Below are 21,261 nucleotides of genomic sequence, written 5' to 3'. Positions count from 1 at the left end.
AAGACAATGAACAAATAAGAATATAATCAGCATCTTTATTTCCAAAAAAAAATTACAAACGTATAAAATATTCCAATATTTTCAGTCTCAGATTTAGGTAAGTATATAAATATATATCACAGTTTCCCCTGCATGAAGGGTTTGAGGTGCGTGTGGAAGCTCTTATTGACGGGCTCGGCGTTGAGCGGGCTGCGCAGAGCCTCCTGCATGAGGCGCTCGTACACGCGCCCGTCGTACGCGCCCAGCGTTGATTGGAGGATCTGTAAGTTATAGTTATGGTTGTAGATCTAATTAGGTTTTTTCGAAGAATTGATTCCCTGTAAGCTGGAAATCGTTTTAATACCTCCATTTGGTCCTAAATGAATCCGAGCGCATTCCCTCTGGAGGTGCATAAATGTTGGCTCTTTTTCAGTGTTTTGTTTGTAGCTCGAAAACGGTACGTCTGACGGAAAATTTGCTCTAATCATGATGAAAGGATCAGAAAGGTACCTTCATATGAATTCGACTACAGTTTGCGAACAATGGCCGCCATTTTGAATTTCTTTATTGTTGGTATCCTTGGTGGGTTCCTTGTACATCGAGTGATTTGGCAATCCAAGAAAAAATGTATCTGTCAAGGCTCCAATCATGTATGCACACCTCCTGGGATTGCGCAAACTCGGATTAAGCGCATTTAGAGATAGAGATCTTTAAGTATTTGCATCCAAGTACACTTTTCAATTACAATGTAACATTCAGACACATGGACCCTGGTCGCAAAAATTCTTAAACTAGGAAACTAGGACGAAGGTATTAAAACGATTTCCAGCTTTCTGGGAATTAATTCCTCAAAACATTTTTAGATCTAATTTGATTGTCCTATTGTACTATCAACTGAAAATAAAGGTGCGTCCAGATCTGACAAATACTACGTATTTCCGCCGCACCTTTCCCAAACAAACGCTTTCGCGGCACGTTTGCAAGGTACAGACGCACTTTAAGATTGCAGATATACAATAAAATCAAGCTTAGGTATCTAAGTAGTAGACTCGGCAAACTGCAAACAGCATTCTTATTCTTACAATGTCATCAGGAGCAATGTAGATCAGGAGTAGAGTTGTAAGTTACTTTACAATTAATTTAGCCCTAGTTCATTCTAGTTTTGCAAACAGTTAAGCTTAGCAACATATTTTTGGCTTGCAGTCATCCCATCCTAACGGCAGTCAACGGTTCACTCACGCCATCTATGATGTCGAAGGCGTCGACCAGCCCCACGGCGTTGGGTCGTATCTTCGCCAGGAGCTCCTCGTACCAATATTGCAGCTCGTCCACGTCGTGCGACGATATACTCGTGTACTGGAACACAATACGTTGTATTGTATTCAGGTAATTTCGGAACTGATGGCTAACCTATAAAATCATTTAAAAATAACTCATGTTCCCTTGTGTAAGAGTATTTTTTTGGAAATTCTGCCACTTTTTTAGAGTTTTTTCATTTCAGAAATACCCGAATATACCTGTAGTTAATTTAACACAGAGTTACAAGAAGGCGTCAATCACAGCTCTGTGTAGAGTCAAGGTCTAAAATAACGTTATAGACTATACGTATTTAAGGTCATAAAATAGCCATATTTTTGGCGCTTTGTCCGTAACGATTTTTTAACCCTTGGGTGTACTGTACGTACCTACACAAATATTAGTAGAAAACTAGCGAATCTCAACGAATGAGCCAGCATTGCATCAAATATCCCAGCCGTTTCCAACACAACTTATAAAACACCCTAAACTACTCATGTCCGCTAAACTACTCATGGCGTAAATTAGTAGGAGTGTTGCTAAAACTTCCAGATTTAAGTCAAGAATATTAATTTTCATTTTCATCGTACCAGTAACAGATCGTTGAGCTTCTCTAATGCCCAGTAGAGGGCGTACAGTTCAACTAGTTGTTGCAAAACTAGACGCACTTCAGCAGGCACGCTCTCGTCCAGTTTCTTGATCTCGTCGTGGAATGTGGACGTTATTATCACGCGACAGTGTGCCTGGAAGGAGTTTAATTATAAATAACCGGCCAAGAGCATGTCGGGCCACGCTCAGTGTAGGGTTCCGTAGTTACTCTTCCGTCACAATAAGCTAAACTGGAGCTTAAAGTATAGTAAATGGTACCTTTCACCCGAGTTAAACAAATAGGCAAATTTGCATAATCAGTACCTAATTAAAGTAAGTCTTTTTACTATGAAGGGAAAACTTTTTGCGATAACTCAAAAACAGCTAAGCTGATCATGTCCGCTATAGTTTTCATTTAATGTCTTTCTTAAGCTCTACTTCCACGATTTTTTTCATATTTTTTGGACCTATGGTTCAAAAGTTAGAGGGGGGGGGGACACATTTTTTTTTTCTTTCGGAGCGATTATCTCCGAATATATTCACTTTATCAAAAAATGTTTCTTGAAAACCCCTATTAGTTTTGAAAGACCTTTCCAACGATACCCCACACTCTAGGGTTGAAGCGAAAAAAAAAATTCACCCCCACTTTACGTGTAGGGGAGGTACCCTAAAAAAAATTAAATTTTTAGATTTTATTGTACGACTTTGTCGGCTTTATTAATCAGAATCAGAATCAGAACATTTATTTGCTTTCACGTATAAATACATGCAAATACAATTGTAAAATATACTCTAAAGTACTAACATGCTAAAACTGATTATTCTAAGGATAGGTATGTATGGGAGTTATGCATTTTAAAATTAAGGGGTACGTACATGTATTGTATTGATTTATATATCCATGCCAAATTTCAGCTTTCTAGCACTAACGACCACGGAGCAAAGCCTCGGACAGACAGACAGACAGACAGACGGACATGGCGAAACTATAAGGGTTCCGTTTTATGCCATTTGGCTACGGAACCCTAAAAAGCTTTAAGCGAAAATATAGACAGCCCGCCATAATGGTATTAATGATAATCGTGAAAATTAGTCAATCACTTCGCTTACTTCTGCCGCTGACACAAGTTGGACCGAGGTGGAGTTCCAGGCATCTTCAGGCGACATCCCAGAGTCAACGCGTTTCTTTAAGTTCTTAACACATGTAGCCACTTTTCTGCAATGTTGGAATAATATTAAATAAAATTAATTTTTGACTGCATGATGTTGAGACATGATTATTTGGCACTAGTGACCTAACGGTAAGGTAAGGCTTAAGTAATTTTCTAATCAAATATTTTTTTTAATGATAGAGGAGGCAAACGAACAGACGGATCACCTGATGCTAACCGATTACCGCCGACCATGGACACCTGCAACACCAGAGGGGTTGCAAGTGCGTTGCCGGCCTTTAAGATGGGAGTACGCTCTGTTGTCGCGTAGGGCGATGGCGAAAAGAAGCGGCAGGGATTAATCCGAACAATTCCTAGGAGCACTCTCCGTTATACATGCGATAGACAATGCAGAGCGAGGCCACATCACTACGCAGCGCCAAGGAGTCGAGCCGATCCGAAATACGCTGGCAGTCGACAATTCGCTCTTCGTTGGATGCGGTCCAGAGGGAGAAGCTGGTACTGTGGTGCCCCTGCCCATAGATGAGAACAGTATTCCATGTGCGGGCGCACCTGCGCCTTATAAAGCTGTAGGCAGTGGGCCGGTGTGAAATACTGTTTCGATCTGTTGAGCACACCGAGCTTTTTTGAGGCTAATTTGGCATTACTCTCTAAATGTCATGTCATGCATTTGAACCACAACTAGCACCAATGTCTAAGTTTCCTGGAACTTATATACGAAATATCAAACAACATTTTTTAGAGTGGAAGCTTTAAATTGCCTGCTCCATACAAAACATCGATAACGAACAGTCAATTTTTGAAATTTTAGATGAAAAGGCAATTTTTTCCGTGTTTTTGGGTTTGGTCAGTTATTGACTACACAATATTCTCACAGATCCAGATATCTAAGGGCTAAATAAACAGCCTAGAATAATTGACATGAAGCTGACTAACCCCATAGCCACCTTCTGTAGCCCGCGAACGATGCCCTCAACGGAGTTCTCCCAGCGCTCGCAGAACCCTGGAGTGCTGGCTGTCTTGAAGTAAGCTAGAGTTGGGGTCAGCTTCTCCATTCCGGTCTGCCATGTCTTCACTAAGTACCTGAAATCATTGCAACAGTAGTAGAGTTTAGGCAGGTACTTTTAAACAAGGCCCAGAAACGGGTTAAATTTCCAAACCGCAAGAACTTTTCATTTCGGTTTCGTTCGTGAAACCGTTATTTTTAAATCGGTTTTTAGGAGAACAACCCATAAAGTTCTTGTCGTATTAACCGGTTTAGAATAATAAAAATCGGTTTCCTACGCACGGTGTCTTTGTTTACGCTTTACACGGCACACCGCCCACGCCCTCTGGCCGGTTGGCCGTCTCGTCGCTCGTTTATTTAGGTTATAATAAAGTTCTTAAAACGTTCGCGTTCTTATGAAAGTTCTGAGTAAAACCGAAATAAACCGGTGTTTACCGCTATTTTATAAACCGGTTCCGAGCCTTGCTTATAAACTTCGGGATTTCATTGTAAAATGTAATACAAGACTGCTCCCTCAGTGCGTACCCTGGAAGAACTGTTCTCCCTCACTACTAACGCAACTCAATGGCTGAGAACCTTGGAATGGTCATCAATTTATTCCGTATCTGATGTATTTTACAGCGTAATAATGCTTTACAGATAATAAGTGTCCTACTTCGGAAAGGGGTCAGTGCACCTGCCAGTTCTCACCTAGCAGTTTGCAGCAGTAGCACCGTGTTCTCCCCCTCGTAAGTGCAGGCCGCAGTAACCAACCCGTACGTCATGGGCAGGTTGGAGGACTGCATGTAGCCGTGTCCGCCGCACGCGAGCCGGCAGCGTTCAACGTACATGCTGGTGTCAGCTGTACTGACGGCTTTTAGGCAGCAAGCTAAGGCGTGTAACTGTAACAAGTTCTTCATATTTTGTAGAATAATTTTAGTACAACTATCTAGAGATAATATGTGGTTTTCCATCAGAGAAGGGTAGGTGCACAACATGGAGCATAAGGTAAGGACCCTTTAGGCATGGAACGCCACATATAGTAAATAGATACTCTAGTGGGCTTAATAGCAATCAGCTTGAACCTCACAGGCCAGCTTGAAGCCCATTTGCTTCATGATACACAAGACATAAACAGAACCTTTCTCTTTATTGTACGCCGTTTACATAGCACGTTACCGCTTTGAGCCAGGACCGGGCACCGCAGCAAAGACAACGCGCCGTACGATGTTGCGGTCGATCAGTTTTTCGGATGTCATTCAGTAGTTGAGGAGCAGTGAGTGTTTACACCTTATCGCTATTCAAGTCGGATCATGCCGCTACTAACTGCTGGCAGCAACAGTGGCATCAAAGTGTAAACATTCATCTGGCGCGTGGCGTGAGTTGACAAAAGCAATAAGCAATACGGCAAAAACGAATTCCAAATTCCAAATTCCAAATTATTTATTTGTTAAACATAGGTATGCACAACAGTAGGTCTTAAATTTATAATAAAGTATCACTATGCTTCGCCACATGGCATACAAATAGCTACAGAGGGCATGTAGCATGCTACATCATAGACATACAATATAACACTACATATTAAAGGGTAATAAAATTTCCTGAGTCTGACAAAAAATCTTGTATTGAGTAGTACGCTTTAGTTATTAAGAAATCATACAACATTTTTTTAAATTTCTTTAAATCATTAATTTTTAAAATCTCTTTTCACGAAGCAGGAGTAAAGTTTAATTAAACGAAAGTAGATACCTCTGGCAGCCTCTCCAGATTCCCGTCTACCAGCTGTTCGGTGACGTCATGGAACGTCTCCCACAACATGTTGGCGGTGAGCCTCAGCGCGTGGCATGCCGCTATGCCGATAAAGATCTTATGCTGTTGCGTTACGTAGTCGAGGATTTGTGGCTCTGGTTCTCTGTAAGCATTTTTTTAAATCCTTTTGAACATCTTTACTTTGACGACCGGTTTGGCCTAGTGGGTAGTGACCTTGCCTACGAAGCTGATGGTCCCGGGTTCAAATCCTGGTAAAGGCATGTATTCGTGTGATGAGCATGGATATTTGTTCCTGAGTCACGGGTGTTTTCTATGTATTTAAGTATTTATAAATATTTATATACTATATATATCGTTGTCTAAGTACCCTCAACACAAGCCTTATTGAGCTTACCGTGGGACTTAGTCAATTTGTGTAAATGTCCTATAATATTTATATTTACTTTGGCAGTAAATATAAGTTAGGTACCTATACGTGTTCGTCTTCAGGGGAAAGCATTCTAAACTATTTTTTTGTACTTAGTTCAAAACTATATGTTGGTAGGTACTTGTTGTTCCCCCGGGTTAATTGTTTTGGAATAGGAAATCGGCCCGTGCCTGCAATAAACGTTTACATTACATTACATTAAAAAGAAGATTGTCATTTACATAACTCTTGTGATAATTTACCCTTCCTTCAACTGGCTCTGCCGCCGCACCGCCGAGTAGCGTGTGGCGATGGTGACCGCCTTCGACAGGTAGTTGACCATGTCGTAAACGATCACCACTCGCACGAACACCATGGCGCCGTAGTTTAGCTTGGTGTTCCTTGCGTTTCTGACGTAAGTTCCATCCTGGTTGACACAGAAGTGAAAGATTCAGCCTTCAGCATTTACAATCCATGACATAATCAAAACAAGATATTTTTATTTGCGAAAGCTTATGAACCCTAAAGGAAAATATAGGTATGGAATATGCTGCAACCACTGCAAGTGAGATTAGAAAACTCATTCAACTGTTTACCACTTGGAGGATTTAACAACTGGAGACGCTTTTAAGAGCTTACCCCTCTGTCGAAAAGCTCGGCCAATGGTCATATGTATTGTATGGACTGACGTTTATCTGACATGGCTATTTGTACGTTACGCCGCATAAATTTGCCGTGCCCCTCCCCCCACGAAAATCGGCAGACTGTTTTGTACAGAAAATTACAGTCAAGGCGTCTCCAGTTTTTAAATCCTCCGAGGTTTACCAGGAATTCTCACGGAAAGGTCCCTTATGGATTGCTATGCGTGGTATGGCAGGATCTACTTGTACATAATTAAATGCTGTCAAATTCAATATTCTTTCTAAGCAGGTATAGTCTGAGCGAAAAAAAGAAGAGTCCTGGAGTATAAGAGAACCAATACATTCTACGACTCTTCTCTTTCCGAACAGACTCTAATATCTTGTACGATACGTCATGATTACCTCTAAAACTTGCGCATGCTTCATCAGCATGTGATCCCTTGGTATCCTCAAGTGGTCGAAACCTAGGAAGCCGTTGTCTACTGAATTGAGGCCCAACTTGGCTCCGATATCTCCCACCTAGAAAGGAAAAGGTAAATTGACCTACTATTATTATACCTCCTTACTTTACTCTTTTATCATAATTTATAATTCCTCTATCATTATGCGAATAAATTTTGTTGCATTGTATATAGCACACAGAACATCGTAGGTATACAAACTTCGAACGAGGTAGATCTCTTTCAAGTGCGACCAAGTTTCATCAAATTCAACAGCCATTGGCTAATTACTGATAATGACTTCGTAGTTGCTTTGCAGGTACCTTAATCCCAGGCAAAGGCACGTGCGTGTCCTCGTCTCGGACCTGAACGATGAACGAGTGTATCCCGTGACACTGGCCTTTTGTATACAGCTGGGCCACCACTATACAGTAGTTGGCGGTGTGGCCCACTGGAAAAATAAATATACAAATTATCTTATTACTGTAAGATTTCGGCCTTCGCAGGTGTATGTACGTTTTGCGGAGGAAACTCCAGCAAGTTAAGTGGGGTAGTAAAGATGTATTATGACGTCTCAGCCGAAACCGATAGCAAAGGAAATCCCAAGAAATACAAAGACTTTGCAACTACTTAGTTTTACAAAAGAGAATGCTGATGACCGTGTGAAGTGGAGAAGAAAACATCGAACGGCGACCCCGCGGTCCGAAGTCCGAAAAAGAAGCCTCAATCAGGATAAACGCTAAGCTGAGAAAGAGCTAAAGGACATATGTTTTAGGTACTTACTTTTCTGCCTGGTTTGAAGACTAAGTACTATACTATTTAATTATTGGTTGGTCCAACTACATTAATTTAAAACTCACGTCCGCCGGGCCACCATTTGTACGAAGTAAGAGTGGGGCTGTGCAGCACGAACTCCTTGGTGTCAGGATCGTAGGTGGCGGTCGTCTCCAGCCCGCGGATGAAAGTGCCGTGTCCCAGCTCCGTCTACAAGAAATACTTACATACAAATAATAGTATTCTTGCCTGGTACGTTAGATAATATGTAGCCTGTACATAGGTATAGTTCATATCAACTATTAGTAGTATTAGTGACACAGACGATATGTTCACATACCTATAATAAGAAGCTAATATTTAAATAAATCTCAGACTGTCAACAAAGGTATCACTCTGTTGCTATAGTGAGGTTATTAGCATAATAATTTTGATAAATTACTTGTCAACATCATAATTATCAGTACTAAATTGATCAAGTAATTAAGAGCGCATCGGCTTACAACAATAAATTTCGCCTATATAATATGAGCATTTATATGTATAACAGCAGTCACTCCAGTGCGCACCGAACGTAGGCCAGCTAGAAGGTAGACACAAGACAAAGTGTCCAGTACCTGAGCGTAGCTTTCGATGATACTACAGTTCCAAGCCCTGGGCAGCCACGTCATCTGCTGCTCCTCTGTGTCCTGGTAACATGATTATGATGTAGTGCACTCCATCATGTACCCACCTGAGCGTAGCTCCCAATAATACTGCAGTTCCAAGCCCTGGGCAGCCACGTCGTATGCTGCTCCTCTGTGCCCTGGGTGAGGATGACTGGCATGAATGTGATGTAGTGCACTCCATCATATGTCCTTGGTTCAGAAGTCATAGCTCGTGTAACAACTGTCAAAGACCTGGGTGTTACCTTCGACGTCTCTCTTACTTTTCATGACCACATAAAAGGATTAGCTGCCAATTGTTATAAGCGACTTGGTTTCGTCATCAGGAATGTGCGCGATTTTAACGATCCCAGAGCCATCAAACTGCTCTACACGGCTCTTGTGAGGAGTAAGCTTGAGGCGGCAAGTATTGTTTGGAACCCAGCTGAAATCACATACGCCCTTCTCGTAGAAAAAGTGCAAAAAACATTTCTTAGGTTCTTGTATAAGAAGCTATATACTTACTATCCATTCTTATATCCGACCAAGTACTTATTAGGATCATTAGGTTTTAATTCCCTTGCAGTCAGACGCAATTACAATCTCCTGGTGACAGCATGTGGAGTTTTACGTGGCGAGACAGACTGTCCTGAACTGGTAGGACGAACTGTTAGACTCGCTATTCCATTTGTGCCCAAAAATCTCCTGCGACCGCGAAGTCACAAGCTTTTGGCCGTCCCAATTACACGCACTGTAGCACATAAAAACTCGCCTGCTGTGCGGGCTCTAAGGCTGCTGAACTCCCTTCTGTCATGGGCACCAGATTGTGATATGTTTGCAAGTCGATGGACGGCTGTGTATCAGATGTGTCTGCGGTATTGCGAGGTGATGGACGAAAGATGATTGTGATCTGTTTTTCCTAGTATGTAATCCTATCATATAATCTGAATTGTACAGTGCTTTGGTCTCGACTGTAATGCTGTATATATATATTAAAAAAAAAAAAAAAAAAAAAAAAAAAAAAAAAAAAAAAAAAAAAAATCATCAAGTACCCACCTGAGCGTAGCTCCCAATGATGCTGCAGTTCCAAGCCCTGGGCAGCCACGTCATCTGCTGCTCCTCTGTGCCCTGGTTGAGGATGGCTGGCATGAACACGATGTAGTGCACGCCGAATGGCGAGCCATCGCGAGTGCTTGACGAGCCTAGGAGGCCGCTTATTACGTCTCTGAAAAAAACAGTCGTTGGTGGTAGACTATGTGAGCGCCAGAAGTACGAGTCAGAAATGGGTGCCTTTTGTCCTTTGGTTAACCGTTAATTCGACACAAATCACGAAATATTGAAAGTTCGAAACTCGGTGCTCAATAGTTTTAAAAAATCCATATAGAAGGTCAAAGTTGTGTTGTTGGACTTTGTCGAGTTAATTAGGGTACATCATCTTCCTCGCGTTGTCCCGGCATTTTTGCCACGGCTCATGGGAGTCTGGGGTCCGCTTGGCAAATAGTCTTTAGAATTGGCGTAGGCACTAGTTTTTACGAAAGCGACCGCCATCTGACCTTCCAACCCAGAGGATAAACTGGGCCATATTTGAATAGCCATATAGAATAGTCCGGTTTCCTTCACCGAAAAGCGACTAGTAAATATTAATTTTCATTTTTATATTTACCAGTCGCTTTTCGGTTTTTAGGGTTCCGTAGCCAAATGGCAAAAAACGGAACCCTTATAGATTCGCCATATCCGCCTGTCTGTCCGATTATGTCACAGCCACTTTTTTCCAAATGTTTTTAATTGGTACGAGCCGGGATTTGAACCCGCGACCTCCTTACCGCTAGGCCACCAGCGCATCGCAGCGTCGCCGTCGAGTTAAGGGTACCGCCGACTATATTCACAATAGTTTCAGGGATTGTTATATCTATTATTAGACATTTTGTCTGCATAGAAGTCTTTAAAAATTTAAATCCTATTTTCAACAACAATTCATTATTGTACCTACTAAAGCACGTGAAACACAAAATTCATGCTTTCCGGCATGGCATGACTTTGAAGTTCTCTTTCCAATTTCTCATGCAAATATATGCAACTGTAAGCAGTGAATGACCAGTTACGGTTGTGATAATACGCCGATTTGATTTGAATTTAAAAGGTTAAGGCCAGGTTCACCATTACACAAATCGCCAAACGAGAACTATGCGTCGTTGAAGAGTTCCATTTTGATCAGCATCAGCAGTTCCACTGCATGAAATGTCACTTTTTTAAATGTAAATGCTTGATTTGTTGATGAAAATACAAAAATGACTATATGTATGCCTTTCACATTTGAAGAGTGCCCTCGATTTCTCATGGATCCCATCATCAGAACTGAGTTTTGACAAAAACGGGACCAATCTGTATATATATAAATTCAATCAAAAAAATAATTTTCAAAATCTGTTCAAAATTGACGGAGTTATGAAGTAACAAACAATTAAGAAAAAAAACATACAACCTTATATTCATATTTCTGTGCATACAATACAACCGCATTGAGAACCTCCTCCTTTTGTAATCTTGAAGTCGGTTAAAAAAATTCCATTTATTTCCCAACTTTTTCATATTAAAAAATGTCCAACGAGCAGTACCTACACCTACACACTTTTTTACTACAGGTTTTTAATTAAGAGACTAACTTACTCACTTCTATTTTTCCTCGCGTTGTCCCGGCATTTTGCCACGGCTCATGGGAGCCTGGGGTCCGCTTGACAACTAATCCCAAGATTTGGCGTAGGCACTAGTTTTTACGAAAGCGACTGCCATCTGCCCTTCCAACCCAGAGGGTAAACTAGGCCTTGTTTGGGATTAATCCGGTTTCCTCACGATGTTTTCCTTCACCGAAAAGCGACTGGTAAATATCAAATGATATTTCGTACATAAGTTCCAAAAACTCATTGGTACGAGCCGGGGTTTGAACCCGCGACCTCCGGATTGCAAGTCGCACGCTCTTACCGCTAGGCCACCAGCGCTTACTAACTAACTCACTTGGTGTAATTTACGTATATGTATGTACTTATACTAATTAATTATTATATCTATCGACTGTGAACCTATCATTTGATATCAGAGTGCGTATACACAAGATGACAATCGTCCACGCTCCGTATCGTAGCGTAGTTATCTCTCTATCACTCTTTTATATTAATTAGTGCGACAGAGAAAGTTGAGGTTCGTTCGTGCGTAGCCAACATGCCATAGACAGAGATGACTACGCTACCGCTACGGAGCGTTAACGATTCGCATATTGGCTAAGTACCCAGTGTGTTCTCCAATCTGAAGCCAACGATCCTGTAGATCACAGACTTGTTGGTGCTTTTCTTGTACCTAATATATTTACCTAGTAAAATGTGTCTACTTTTGCTCCGAAATTCGAAATATCATTTTTTTTTACATTATTAAAATATTATGGTAGGTATGTTGATACAGTATATGCCGATTGATTTAAAGTAGACCGTAACCAATCACTACTATCATATTGTAACACTTAAATGAAGTAGTGATATATAGTAGAACGTAGTTATTATATGCTCTTTGATACATAGTTTTCAATGTTTTCATACAGGTATAAACTGTTGAAGCAAATTACCGAGTGGGGAATAAAAGTAGACACATTTTACGGTATCTTCCCTAATGGCTGGGGTGCTCCTCTTACCGATAGTTCGTGATGTTCGAGCGCCCTTCTTCCTGCAGCCGACGAACCAACTTGAAAAGTATTACAGACTTCCTAATGCTATTCTCGTATCTCTCCTTATGACCGAGGTATTCCTCTGCTACGCCTTCTGACAGCTCTTTCTCGCTTAACATTATCTTTTCTGAAATAATATAACAATCATCTCATAATGCCTATTTAAGTACCTATTTTATGTCTATAATACTTAAGTAATTCATTAGTTCAGATTTAGTAAGTTTTTGAACGCAAAAGCAAAAAAATAGCGTTACGTTCATGTAAATTGAACATAACAAGTTTCATGTGTCAGTACTTTTCGAGTGCAAAATGCGGTAGTTCTGGTTGTCTAAAGTTGATGTTCAAGAATTCAGTTACCAAAAAACATATCGTTAGAATGACAACCAAAACTCACTCTTGCTACTCGCTACGCTCGTGGTTCAATTTTGCAATTTTTCGCTTGCTCGGGCTTAATATTGCACGAGGAGTTAAGCAACTACCTACTTCACCAACTTGTAGAACTAATAACTATTAATACCTACGCCTTGTATCGCAACTATCGCAACTCACGTCTCTCTAGCAATTTATTTACCTCTATATTTACGCTCCAAAGTCTTTTGCGGCGTTCCGTCTATAAACGTAGTCAAAGCCTTTATATCGAACGAGCATTTGTCTCTTTCTCTTTGCAAGTCCTTGTTTACTTCACCCATGTTTTGAACACTAGCGATATATCGCTATCTTTTATGTACGTACTTCAATATAGCACTAAATTATAAAGAATCGCGAGGCGGGCGCTCTGTCTGAAATGTGGAAACAAACTAGACGCGATGAGTGGTAATGATTTGAACTCCGACTAGTGAACATGCAAGCGGTCATTCTTCGTAACAAGTTATTACCTAGAAGTTAGATACTTATACCTACTTGTACCGATCTGTGATATAACACTAAACCTAACTTGACCATTGTTAAAATGAATCCTATTAGTAGTTTAAATAAAATGGGGTTTTAAGGTGATTAAAATTCGTGTTCGTATCTTGGTCAAGATTTATTTGTAAAGGGGCCGATTCGATTCGTCAGAACGACAGATCGTTACACTACACTTTATGGACACTGCAATTTCTTTTAGTGAAAACGAGGAAAGTAGGAGCTACGGATGAGCCGTAACTATAAATATATAGGTAGGTATGGTACTGTAAACAGTGTGAATAATAAGATTCGTTTTAAGTATAAGTACTTATAGTATAAGAATAAATTGCTGTGCCCTTACAGGGTCTGTATTCAATGTAATATATGAGCAATAAAGATGTTATGAGTTATGAGTTATGAACAAGTCAGGGTCATACGCAGAAGCATCTTCTGTTCGTAATATAGACTAAACATAGAAGCTAAAAATGATGGTTGTTGGTCTAAACCAGTCCCGGCATGTTGATAAAATGTATTTTAGAATTTTGTAAAAAATTATGCCGTTTATTTAAGCTGAGGTACCTAGTACTGGCTGGGAACACGTTCGGTACCTAATCAGTGCTTATTAGTTCTAAGTATTCCCGAGTATTGTTGTTTTTCACAAGCTACAGTCTTGAGCAAAATTGTAAGCGTTCTGAATCAATTTATTTTCATTTCCCATGCTCGTAAAATTGAGGTGTAAGTCGCGTGTAAGAGGCACGACCGGCGTGGCCCGACCTGCCAGAGTACGATTTTATTTAGTCTTGAATAAAAATATAATATACTTATAACTCGGGCATAAATGTCACATTTTATCCACGACCTATATCGATAAATTGCCTTGGAAGAAATGGATCGCTTTATGCCCTAGTTGTATGTCGACGGTCGATCGTAAGATCAGGCAGAGGGCCTACCGCGAACTACGTTCAACGTCTTGCCTCCCTGTCACACTTACGTACGAATTTACAAGTGCGACAGAGAGGCAACACGTCGAACGTGGTTCGCGGTAAGCCTTCAGATCGTAATGTTTTGACGGTAGTCACATTAACCATTAGATAGTTTCGTTAGGTTGCTTCAGAACATTGTGGGGCATTCAAGAATAAAATCATGTTTGGAATAAGAATTTGTAAGAATAAAATCACGTTGATTTTATTACCGTCAAAATTATTTAAAATAATTCCGTCTGGAATAATTCTTCGGTGAGGAAATTCAATGGAAATAAATTATTCTTAGTCAAATAAAAATCATGATTTTTATTTGAAATAATATTCCATGAATAAGAATTGTAACGTGAGATTTTTTCTTAGTAAAGCCGATGAAGCTGGTATGTATGTCATGTACATGTATACATCGGGGTTTTTGGTGCGAGAATGTTTTCGTGTATTTATAACTTTTTTATTTTATTGTAAAATAATTACCAAACTATGATTTAAAAATAGACACTAAGCTCCAAATGGTGGGGGTGGGAGTGGGAGTTGGCCACCCTCTGGCCCCATCATCAGACCAGCTTCATGGCACCATAATATTGCACAGCCATCAAGTCCACCAGATACTCAAATATACAAACTTTGAGCCAAATCCAACGTCAGGAAATGGTAGTACATCGTCTCGCATATTGACCTAACGACAACTTCAAACTTCACGCTTATTCTAAATAACATGTTATTCCACTAAAACCTTATTTAGAATAACTCCATTTCTGGAATAATGCGTGCTCCACCGTAGACCGCATCATCACTTACCATCAGGTGAGATCGTGGTCAAACGCTTGCCTATCGTTATAAAAAAAAAATAATAATAATAATTATTATTCCGTTTTTTTAGGGTTCCGTATTTATTCTTCATTTAAAATAAAAATTGCATGATTTATTCCATTTCATGTTATTTTTAAATAAAAAGGGATGGAATTTATTCTTATTCCATTGTGTTGGAATGTGTCTGTTTTTATTCTTATTCGAATTGATTTTTGCCCAACACTGCTTCAGATGCCCGAAGGGTCAACTGACCAGAAATAGGAGGAGGGGCTCCGTGATGCTGACAGCGGGGAAGATGGTCGGAGCTTCGGTTGCGAGAGGACAGTATTAATGAAACACAAAATTTGTATGTTTTTTTTATTAATTAATCCCCCGTTCACTTCTTGGCGGTGACGGCGGCCTCGTCCTCCCTGGCGAAGGTCTGCAGCAGCTCCTCCTTCTTGGCGGCGATGCGCTCCTCGCGCCGCTTGCGCGCCTCCTTCACCTTGTTGCGGCGGGCCTCCGCCTGGTCGCTGTAATGGACAGTATAGGATTTAGTCATTTGTAAAACTACGGCATTTGTAATGCTAAACTCACGGGCCCTTATGCGTGTCCACATAGAACGAGCCCCTGCGCGAGGAAATTGCCGCGCGAAACAATTTGATATTTGCGGCAAAAGCCGGGTCCACACAGAGCGAGCATACGCGTGAGGCAATTTCCTCACGCACAATACGGCCGAGGCACGTCTACACTGGCCGTATTGTACGTGAGGAAGTTGCCTCGCGCTTATGCTCGCTCTGTGTAGACCCGGCTGAAGACGGTGTCTCATATGACGCAAACGTGTGCATCTCGGGCGAGGCACGTTAGTCGTTGCGCTGCTTATCTTAATGACGCGGCTTATTATGTGCGAACACGCCTAATACGCTACTACTCCGACTTCAGGCGAAGTTTTGCAAATGCAATAGCGACAACGCCTGACATCGTCGCAGTCAGCTATCGCGCTGTGCAGGTTGCTTTGGACAAATTCATTTGACATGTCGCCAACACTTCGCGGGACATTTGTCTGCCGCGGACTGGCCGCAAGCAGCGCACGGCGCGGCGAGCGGCAAACCAAGGCCGTTCATACATTTGGTCGACCGCAATGTATAGCCTTGATTTGTCGCGCGCCGCTTGCGTCCAATCCGCGGCTTTGAAGCCCTATAATAACATAAATGCAAAAGCAACTATCTGTCACGCTTAAACCGCTAAACCGATTTACATAAAATTTTGTATGGATAGTTTGAGGCCTAATGAAGGAAGTTTTTAATACGAAACCAAAGTCGCGTGCAGTAATCAATCAAGTTGTTTCTAAAAATATTCATAGGCTAGTGATCTTGTTTGCTTTTATAACTAGATAAAATCACTTGAGGAACTTTGTCAGAGCCTTTATCAGAAGCTTGACTGTGTTTGCAGTACACACAATTTACGGACAGGTTCAAATGTAAGCACGACTTTAAGCAGTAATTTTTAAAAACATTCTAGTGTCAAGAATTTAATTCTATAGTAGGTCTACAACTTTTTTACTTTCTTTTCGTGGGCCAAAATTAGAGCATTGCCTTCTCATCTATTTATAAACATAGATTTTAATCCTTCAGGAACAGAAAGTTGAATTCCTAAAATGTTGAATTCCCAAAATGTTGAATTCCCAGAAAGTTGAATTTTTTTAGTTTCGCAAAATGTTGAATTCTTATAATGTTGAAATATCTAAAAGAAGAATTCCCACAACGTTGACTTTGTGATATCCTAGGAAAGTATACATTTTGGGATTTTATCTTACCGAACCGAACGTAACCGAAGACCTTTGAAATACTTCTCATCGCTGGTCTGCCATAGTCTAGTTTTACTTTATTAGGCGTCAATTATGGAAATTTCAATTTAAGATGCTGTAATACCGAATCATGACTCGTTTCTATAGGCACTTAGTAGTTACTGCAAAACCTCTTTAGATAACGTTGATTTTCAAAGTCAGCCAATGTCACTGTTAGAAGTAATCTGCTCTGTAAAGATTATATTTAAATCATAATTCATAATTTGTTTATTCGAAATGAATCCCTTTAAAACTATAACTATTAACTATTTTAGTAAAAAATAAAAAAAACCGGAAACTTCTTTAACATTCTGCAAATTCAACTTTTTGCAATCTCAACATTTAAAGACTTCAACATTTTAATAATCAACATCCTGCAAGTTCAACTTTTTGCAATCTCAACATTTAAAGAATCCAACTTTATGCAAATTCAACATTTTAATGTTCAACTTTCTGGGAATTCAACATTTTGGGAATTCAACATTTTAGGAATTCAACTTTCAGTTCCTGAAGGTTTTAATTAACAAAAAATGTATTTATGTGGTAGTTATGTATGAGTTATTCTGTTTAGCCGTCTAGTAAGCAAAGTAAAGAATCCACCTAAGTGTGGCTTACTAAGACTATTCTCTTTTAACATTTTTGTAAATGCTAGGAAGCCGATTATTGGTTGGAAAACTTAATTTCCCTTTCTAGGATTATCAGAAAAATAAAAAAAGAAGCAATCATAAGTAACAGTCAGGTAGAATGCTCCAATGTAGTCTATTTTTATATGTAACCTACTAATTATGTGCAGCTGGGCTAAGATGGTCGGCTCTTTATCATTTGTCACCATGCCTGTCACGTTCTAACAAATATGTAAGCGCGAAAGTGACGGACATAGTGACAAGTGATAAAAATGGAACCATGATACCGCCACTGGCTGCGATAAAGTGACAATTAAAACAGCTGAATGAATCAAATAAATATGTATACTCTGGCACAGCAACCTTGTTGGCAAATTTAAAAAATATAGATGCGGATAGTTAACTTCCCATATAAAAAAAAACAACGGGTGGGTTGCACTCCGGGAGTGCCAGCAGAAGTGAAAACTTGAATATTATTGTTGTGCATTTTTGACATTTTGGAATGGTTAGGGATTAATTTTGCACGAATTGCTTTAATTATCAGTATAAAAGTTATGTGGTAAAATACAATATTCATTTATTGCGCTATCGTACACAAACATGACAATTTATATTACATCAATAATTTAACTACTGCCTTCAATGACATTGTAATAGTTTTTCGATCAGGTCACGTGTCCGTCTTACGAATTTTCAATCTGACGAATCTGTCGGTCACGTGACCTGTCGCGAGTTTAACATTTTTTTCCCCATCACAAAAAGTGCACAGCGCCGCTAAAGAAGTTTTCACTTCAAAAATTTTGCGCCTTTTCTACTGACAAGTTGGTGTGTTTCAGAATAAGTCTCACCTAAGCATCTTGGTCCTAGCCTTCTCAGCCTTCTTCCTGTGGATGTACTCCATCAGCACACGCTTGTTCTTGAACACATTACCCTTCGCCTTCATGTACAGGGCGTGGTACAGATGCCTGTCAATCTTCTTGGCTGTTCTGTACTTGAGCAGCAGCTTTCGGAGCACACGCTGCCTTTGGACCCAGAGTTCCTGGAAATAAATATTAGCTTTAGATTAAGATGGTGAGAATAGATCTTGCAAAAAATAGAATAAATTTTCTTCATTTCCACTCTTCAGCACTTTCTCAGTATCCTAAAGGAGCTCAGATAATGCAGAATTGCTATGGGCCAAGGAATACAATTTTTACAAAACTGACCTAGGTCATACTGGGTTTGGTAAGCTTTCCTCACAAGTTTTCTGTCACTGGAGAGGAAATAATGAAGATATTTGTCTAACATGGCAAACCTGCATGGTGCAGTCACTGCGCACACTGGCCGGTGATGAAAAAACTATGCCAGTGTCGCTTGACGGGTTTTTTTTATTTGGAAAATTTTCTCAACAATTTGTAGATAGAATAGCACAACTCAGATTAATTTAATGTTATGAAATTAAATAAATATTATGAAAATTAATTCTGGATGGGCTATCTCTAACACAGGTAAGATTTCCATAATTGTATATATAGTAGGTATTAAGTTTCTGTTTATGTTTAAACCTAATCCAAGTCTTATTTGTATGTTACAGGTTCTTGTAGCTGAATGAGGCTGGGGTTAGGTCCCATCCCGAAATCTAAGAATGATTGTTGCACCCCTCCGATGTTGAAAACTGAAAACTCATGATTGAAGATACTTATTTTCTTGGTATTAGCTGCTGAAGTTTTTAGCTGCTTGCACTTGGTGAGCCCGCATAGCCCGCAACAGCAACAGCTGCCAGAATTCATTTTGATGAAGATTGGAATTCGACAATGTTAAGGCCAGTGACAATATTTTATTGGTTTTGACTTGCATACTGATGGATACTAGTATATTGTTTTACTATAAGAACCTGTTTTCATTTACTTGGATAATAGTTTATTTTATTGTACTTTTTTTACTATTATATTGTTTTACTATAAGAACCTGTTTTTATTTACTACCACTTTAGCTACCAAGACACATAACATTTATAAACAAACTCACCTTTTGTGGCATCCTAGCGTTGGCTGTACCTCTCCTCTTACCGAAGCCACAGTGACGGCCCTTCCTGCGGGCCTCTGTGTTCTTGCGGACGCGCGCACGCGAGTGCACGGCTACGGGCTTCTTGATGACCAGACCATCCTTGATCATCTTACGGATGTTCTGTCCTAGAAGGTAAGTTCATATTTTAAGCTTTGGGACCAGTGCCAGGTTAAAAAACAACAAATTAAGCAACTGTTTAAGGGGGCACCTTAGGGGGCACCATTGTATTGTATTGTATACGGGCGATTTTCCGCAACTCGACGACTTGCGCCTATTTTGCGTGATAAAAAAGGGGGCACCAAAAACTCAGGAATTCAATCAAACCAGGAAAATCTGTTGCTTTTAGCATAAATTATTGAACAAATGTGTAGCTGAAATTCACTAAAAGAATTAGGTTAGATTAACACAGACTGCATATTTCTGCAGTAAAGTATACAGTTGCCTAGAAAGAGTAAAAAGTTCAAATCTAAAAAATACCTCATTTACTAAAGCATTTGAATTATTTAATTACACATTATTTCTGCATAAATTATATAATATATAATAGTTTTACTAAGAAAAAGGGAATACACAAGGTATGTTTAGTGTACCTCCCTTAACCTAAAATAATGTATGAAACATTTGTGGGTAAACATACTTTTTCGTCATATTTTACCATAACTTAGCTTGTGGGACTAAGGATTGTATTTTTCAACATCAATTTTTTACTATACATATAGTGCATGCTTTTTCATGCACATTCGAAACTGATATTGACAAGGCATACTTACTGGAGTTGGTGTTTGCGATTTCATTGATCTCGTTGGGATCTAACCACACCTTCTTTTTACCACATCTCATAACAGAGGCTGCAAGCCTCTTCTGCAGCTTTAAGGAACTGAAAATAAAAAAAACTCATGTGAGACCACATGGCACCCAGGTAGGCCGATAACGACCAAGTTTATACACGGTCTAGACATTCCCCTACAACACAAAAACACATTAATCTGATGCTAAACAACTTAAATAATCCATTGGTCTTCTTGATTTTTCCATATTTCAATGGTTTTCTTATTTTTTCTTCGGAACTAACCTCATCTTAACGGAGTGAGATCCAACGCATACAAGAAAGAAATATGGCGTGCATGTCCAATAGTGATGTACTCTACTATCGATAAATTATTACGATTTTTGTAATCGATTCTAAAACATTTTTTTTTGTTGTAATATAAATTAATAATACCCAAAGACAATGCCCCAATTTCATATCGTTTATACACAAGGACCTATTTGCCCAAATATTAATATCGCATTTATTTCCTTAATAATATGACAAACGAGGATAATGCACCAAGTGAGTATCAGATTTCTCAAAATGTTTTAGAGACTCAATAAAAGCACTGATAACTAATTATTGCATGTCAAAAATTCACCCCATCGCGTAGTACCGTGTTGTGCATGTGCATTATCAAATCAAGGCGGTTTCTTTTCAGGCCCACCGAGAAACGCGAAAATCAAAATTTTGTTATCTGCCTCTTTATCGCTCGAATATGCATGAGTGATAAAGAGGTATATAACGAAATTTCGATTTCGTGTTTCGCGTTAGGCCCTCAGTATGTGCTAGAGGCGCCCCCTAATCACAGTTTTGCTTATATCCCCTATTACTTCTGTTCGTAATCGAATCGGAAATGGAATCGTAAAAT

The 21,261-nt window shown here is 39.7% G+C and overlaps 2 protein-coding genes across 3 annotated transcripts; both read right to left on the bottom strand.

The window, feature by feature from the left end:
- Positions 1 to 15: 15 nt before the first annotated feature.
- Positions 16 to 13,250, bottom strand: LOC133518753 (probable peroxisomal acyl-coenzyme A oxidase 1). Of its 2 annotated transcripts, XM_061852437.1 has the most exons (14): positions 12,982 to 13,250; positions 12,378 to 12,537; positions 9,755 to 9,923; positions 8,141 to 8,264; positions 7,604 to 7,731; positions 7,243 to 7,359; positions 6,463 to 6,626; positions 5,773 to 5,935; positions 4,732 to 4,922; positions 3,972 to 4,118; positions 2,974 to 3,079; positions 1,866 to 2,018; positions 1,219 to 1,335; positions 16 to 260 (listed from the first exon to the last, which is right to left on the bottom strand). In XM_061852437.1, exons 1-14 carry the CDS (start codon positions 13,097 to 13,099, stop codon positions 117 to 119), a joined length of 2,001 nt encoding a protein of 666 aa, XP_061708421.1. In that variant the 5' UTR covers positions 13,100 to 13,250; the 3' UTR covers positions 16 to 116. The 2 variants fall into 2 exon arrangements, with proteins under 2 accessions (XP_061708421.1, XP_061708422.1); XM_061852438.1 differs by lacking the exons at positions 9,755 to 9,923; positions 12,378 to 12,537; positions 12,982 to 13,250 and adding an exon at positions 8,788 to 9,733.
- Positions 13,251 to 15,428: 2,178 nt separating this feature from the next.
- LOC133518755 (large ribosomal subunit protein eL19) lies at positions 15,429 to 20,713 on the bottom strand. The gene is made up of 5 exons (XM_061852440.1): positions 20,652 to 20,713; positions 20,350 to 20,456; positions 19,541 to 19,704; positions 18,382 to 18,572; positions 15,429 to 15,597 (listed from the first exon to the last, which is right to left on the bottom strand). The coding sequence occupies exons 1-5, from the start codon at positions 20,654 to 20,656 to the stop codon at positions 15,462 to 15,464; spliced, it is 603 nt and encodes a 200-aa protein (XP_061708424.1). The 5' UTR covers positions 20,657 to 20,713; the 3' UTR covers positions 15,429 to 15,461.
- Between the last annotated feature and the right edge of the window lie 548 nt (positions 20,714 to 21,261).

This window comes from Cydia pomonella, chromosome 6, assembly GCF_033807575.1.
Source record: "Cydia pomonella isolate Wapato2018A chromosome 6, ilCydPomo1, whole genome shotgun sequence".
In the NCBI taxonomy this organism is placed as follows: Eukaryota; Metazoa; Arthropoda; class Insecta; order Lepidoptera; family Tortricidae; genus Cydia; species Cydia pomonella.
Note: the sequence above shows the minus strand (reverse complement) of the source record. Positions and strands in the feature narration are given on the sequence as shown.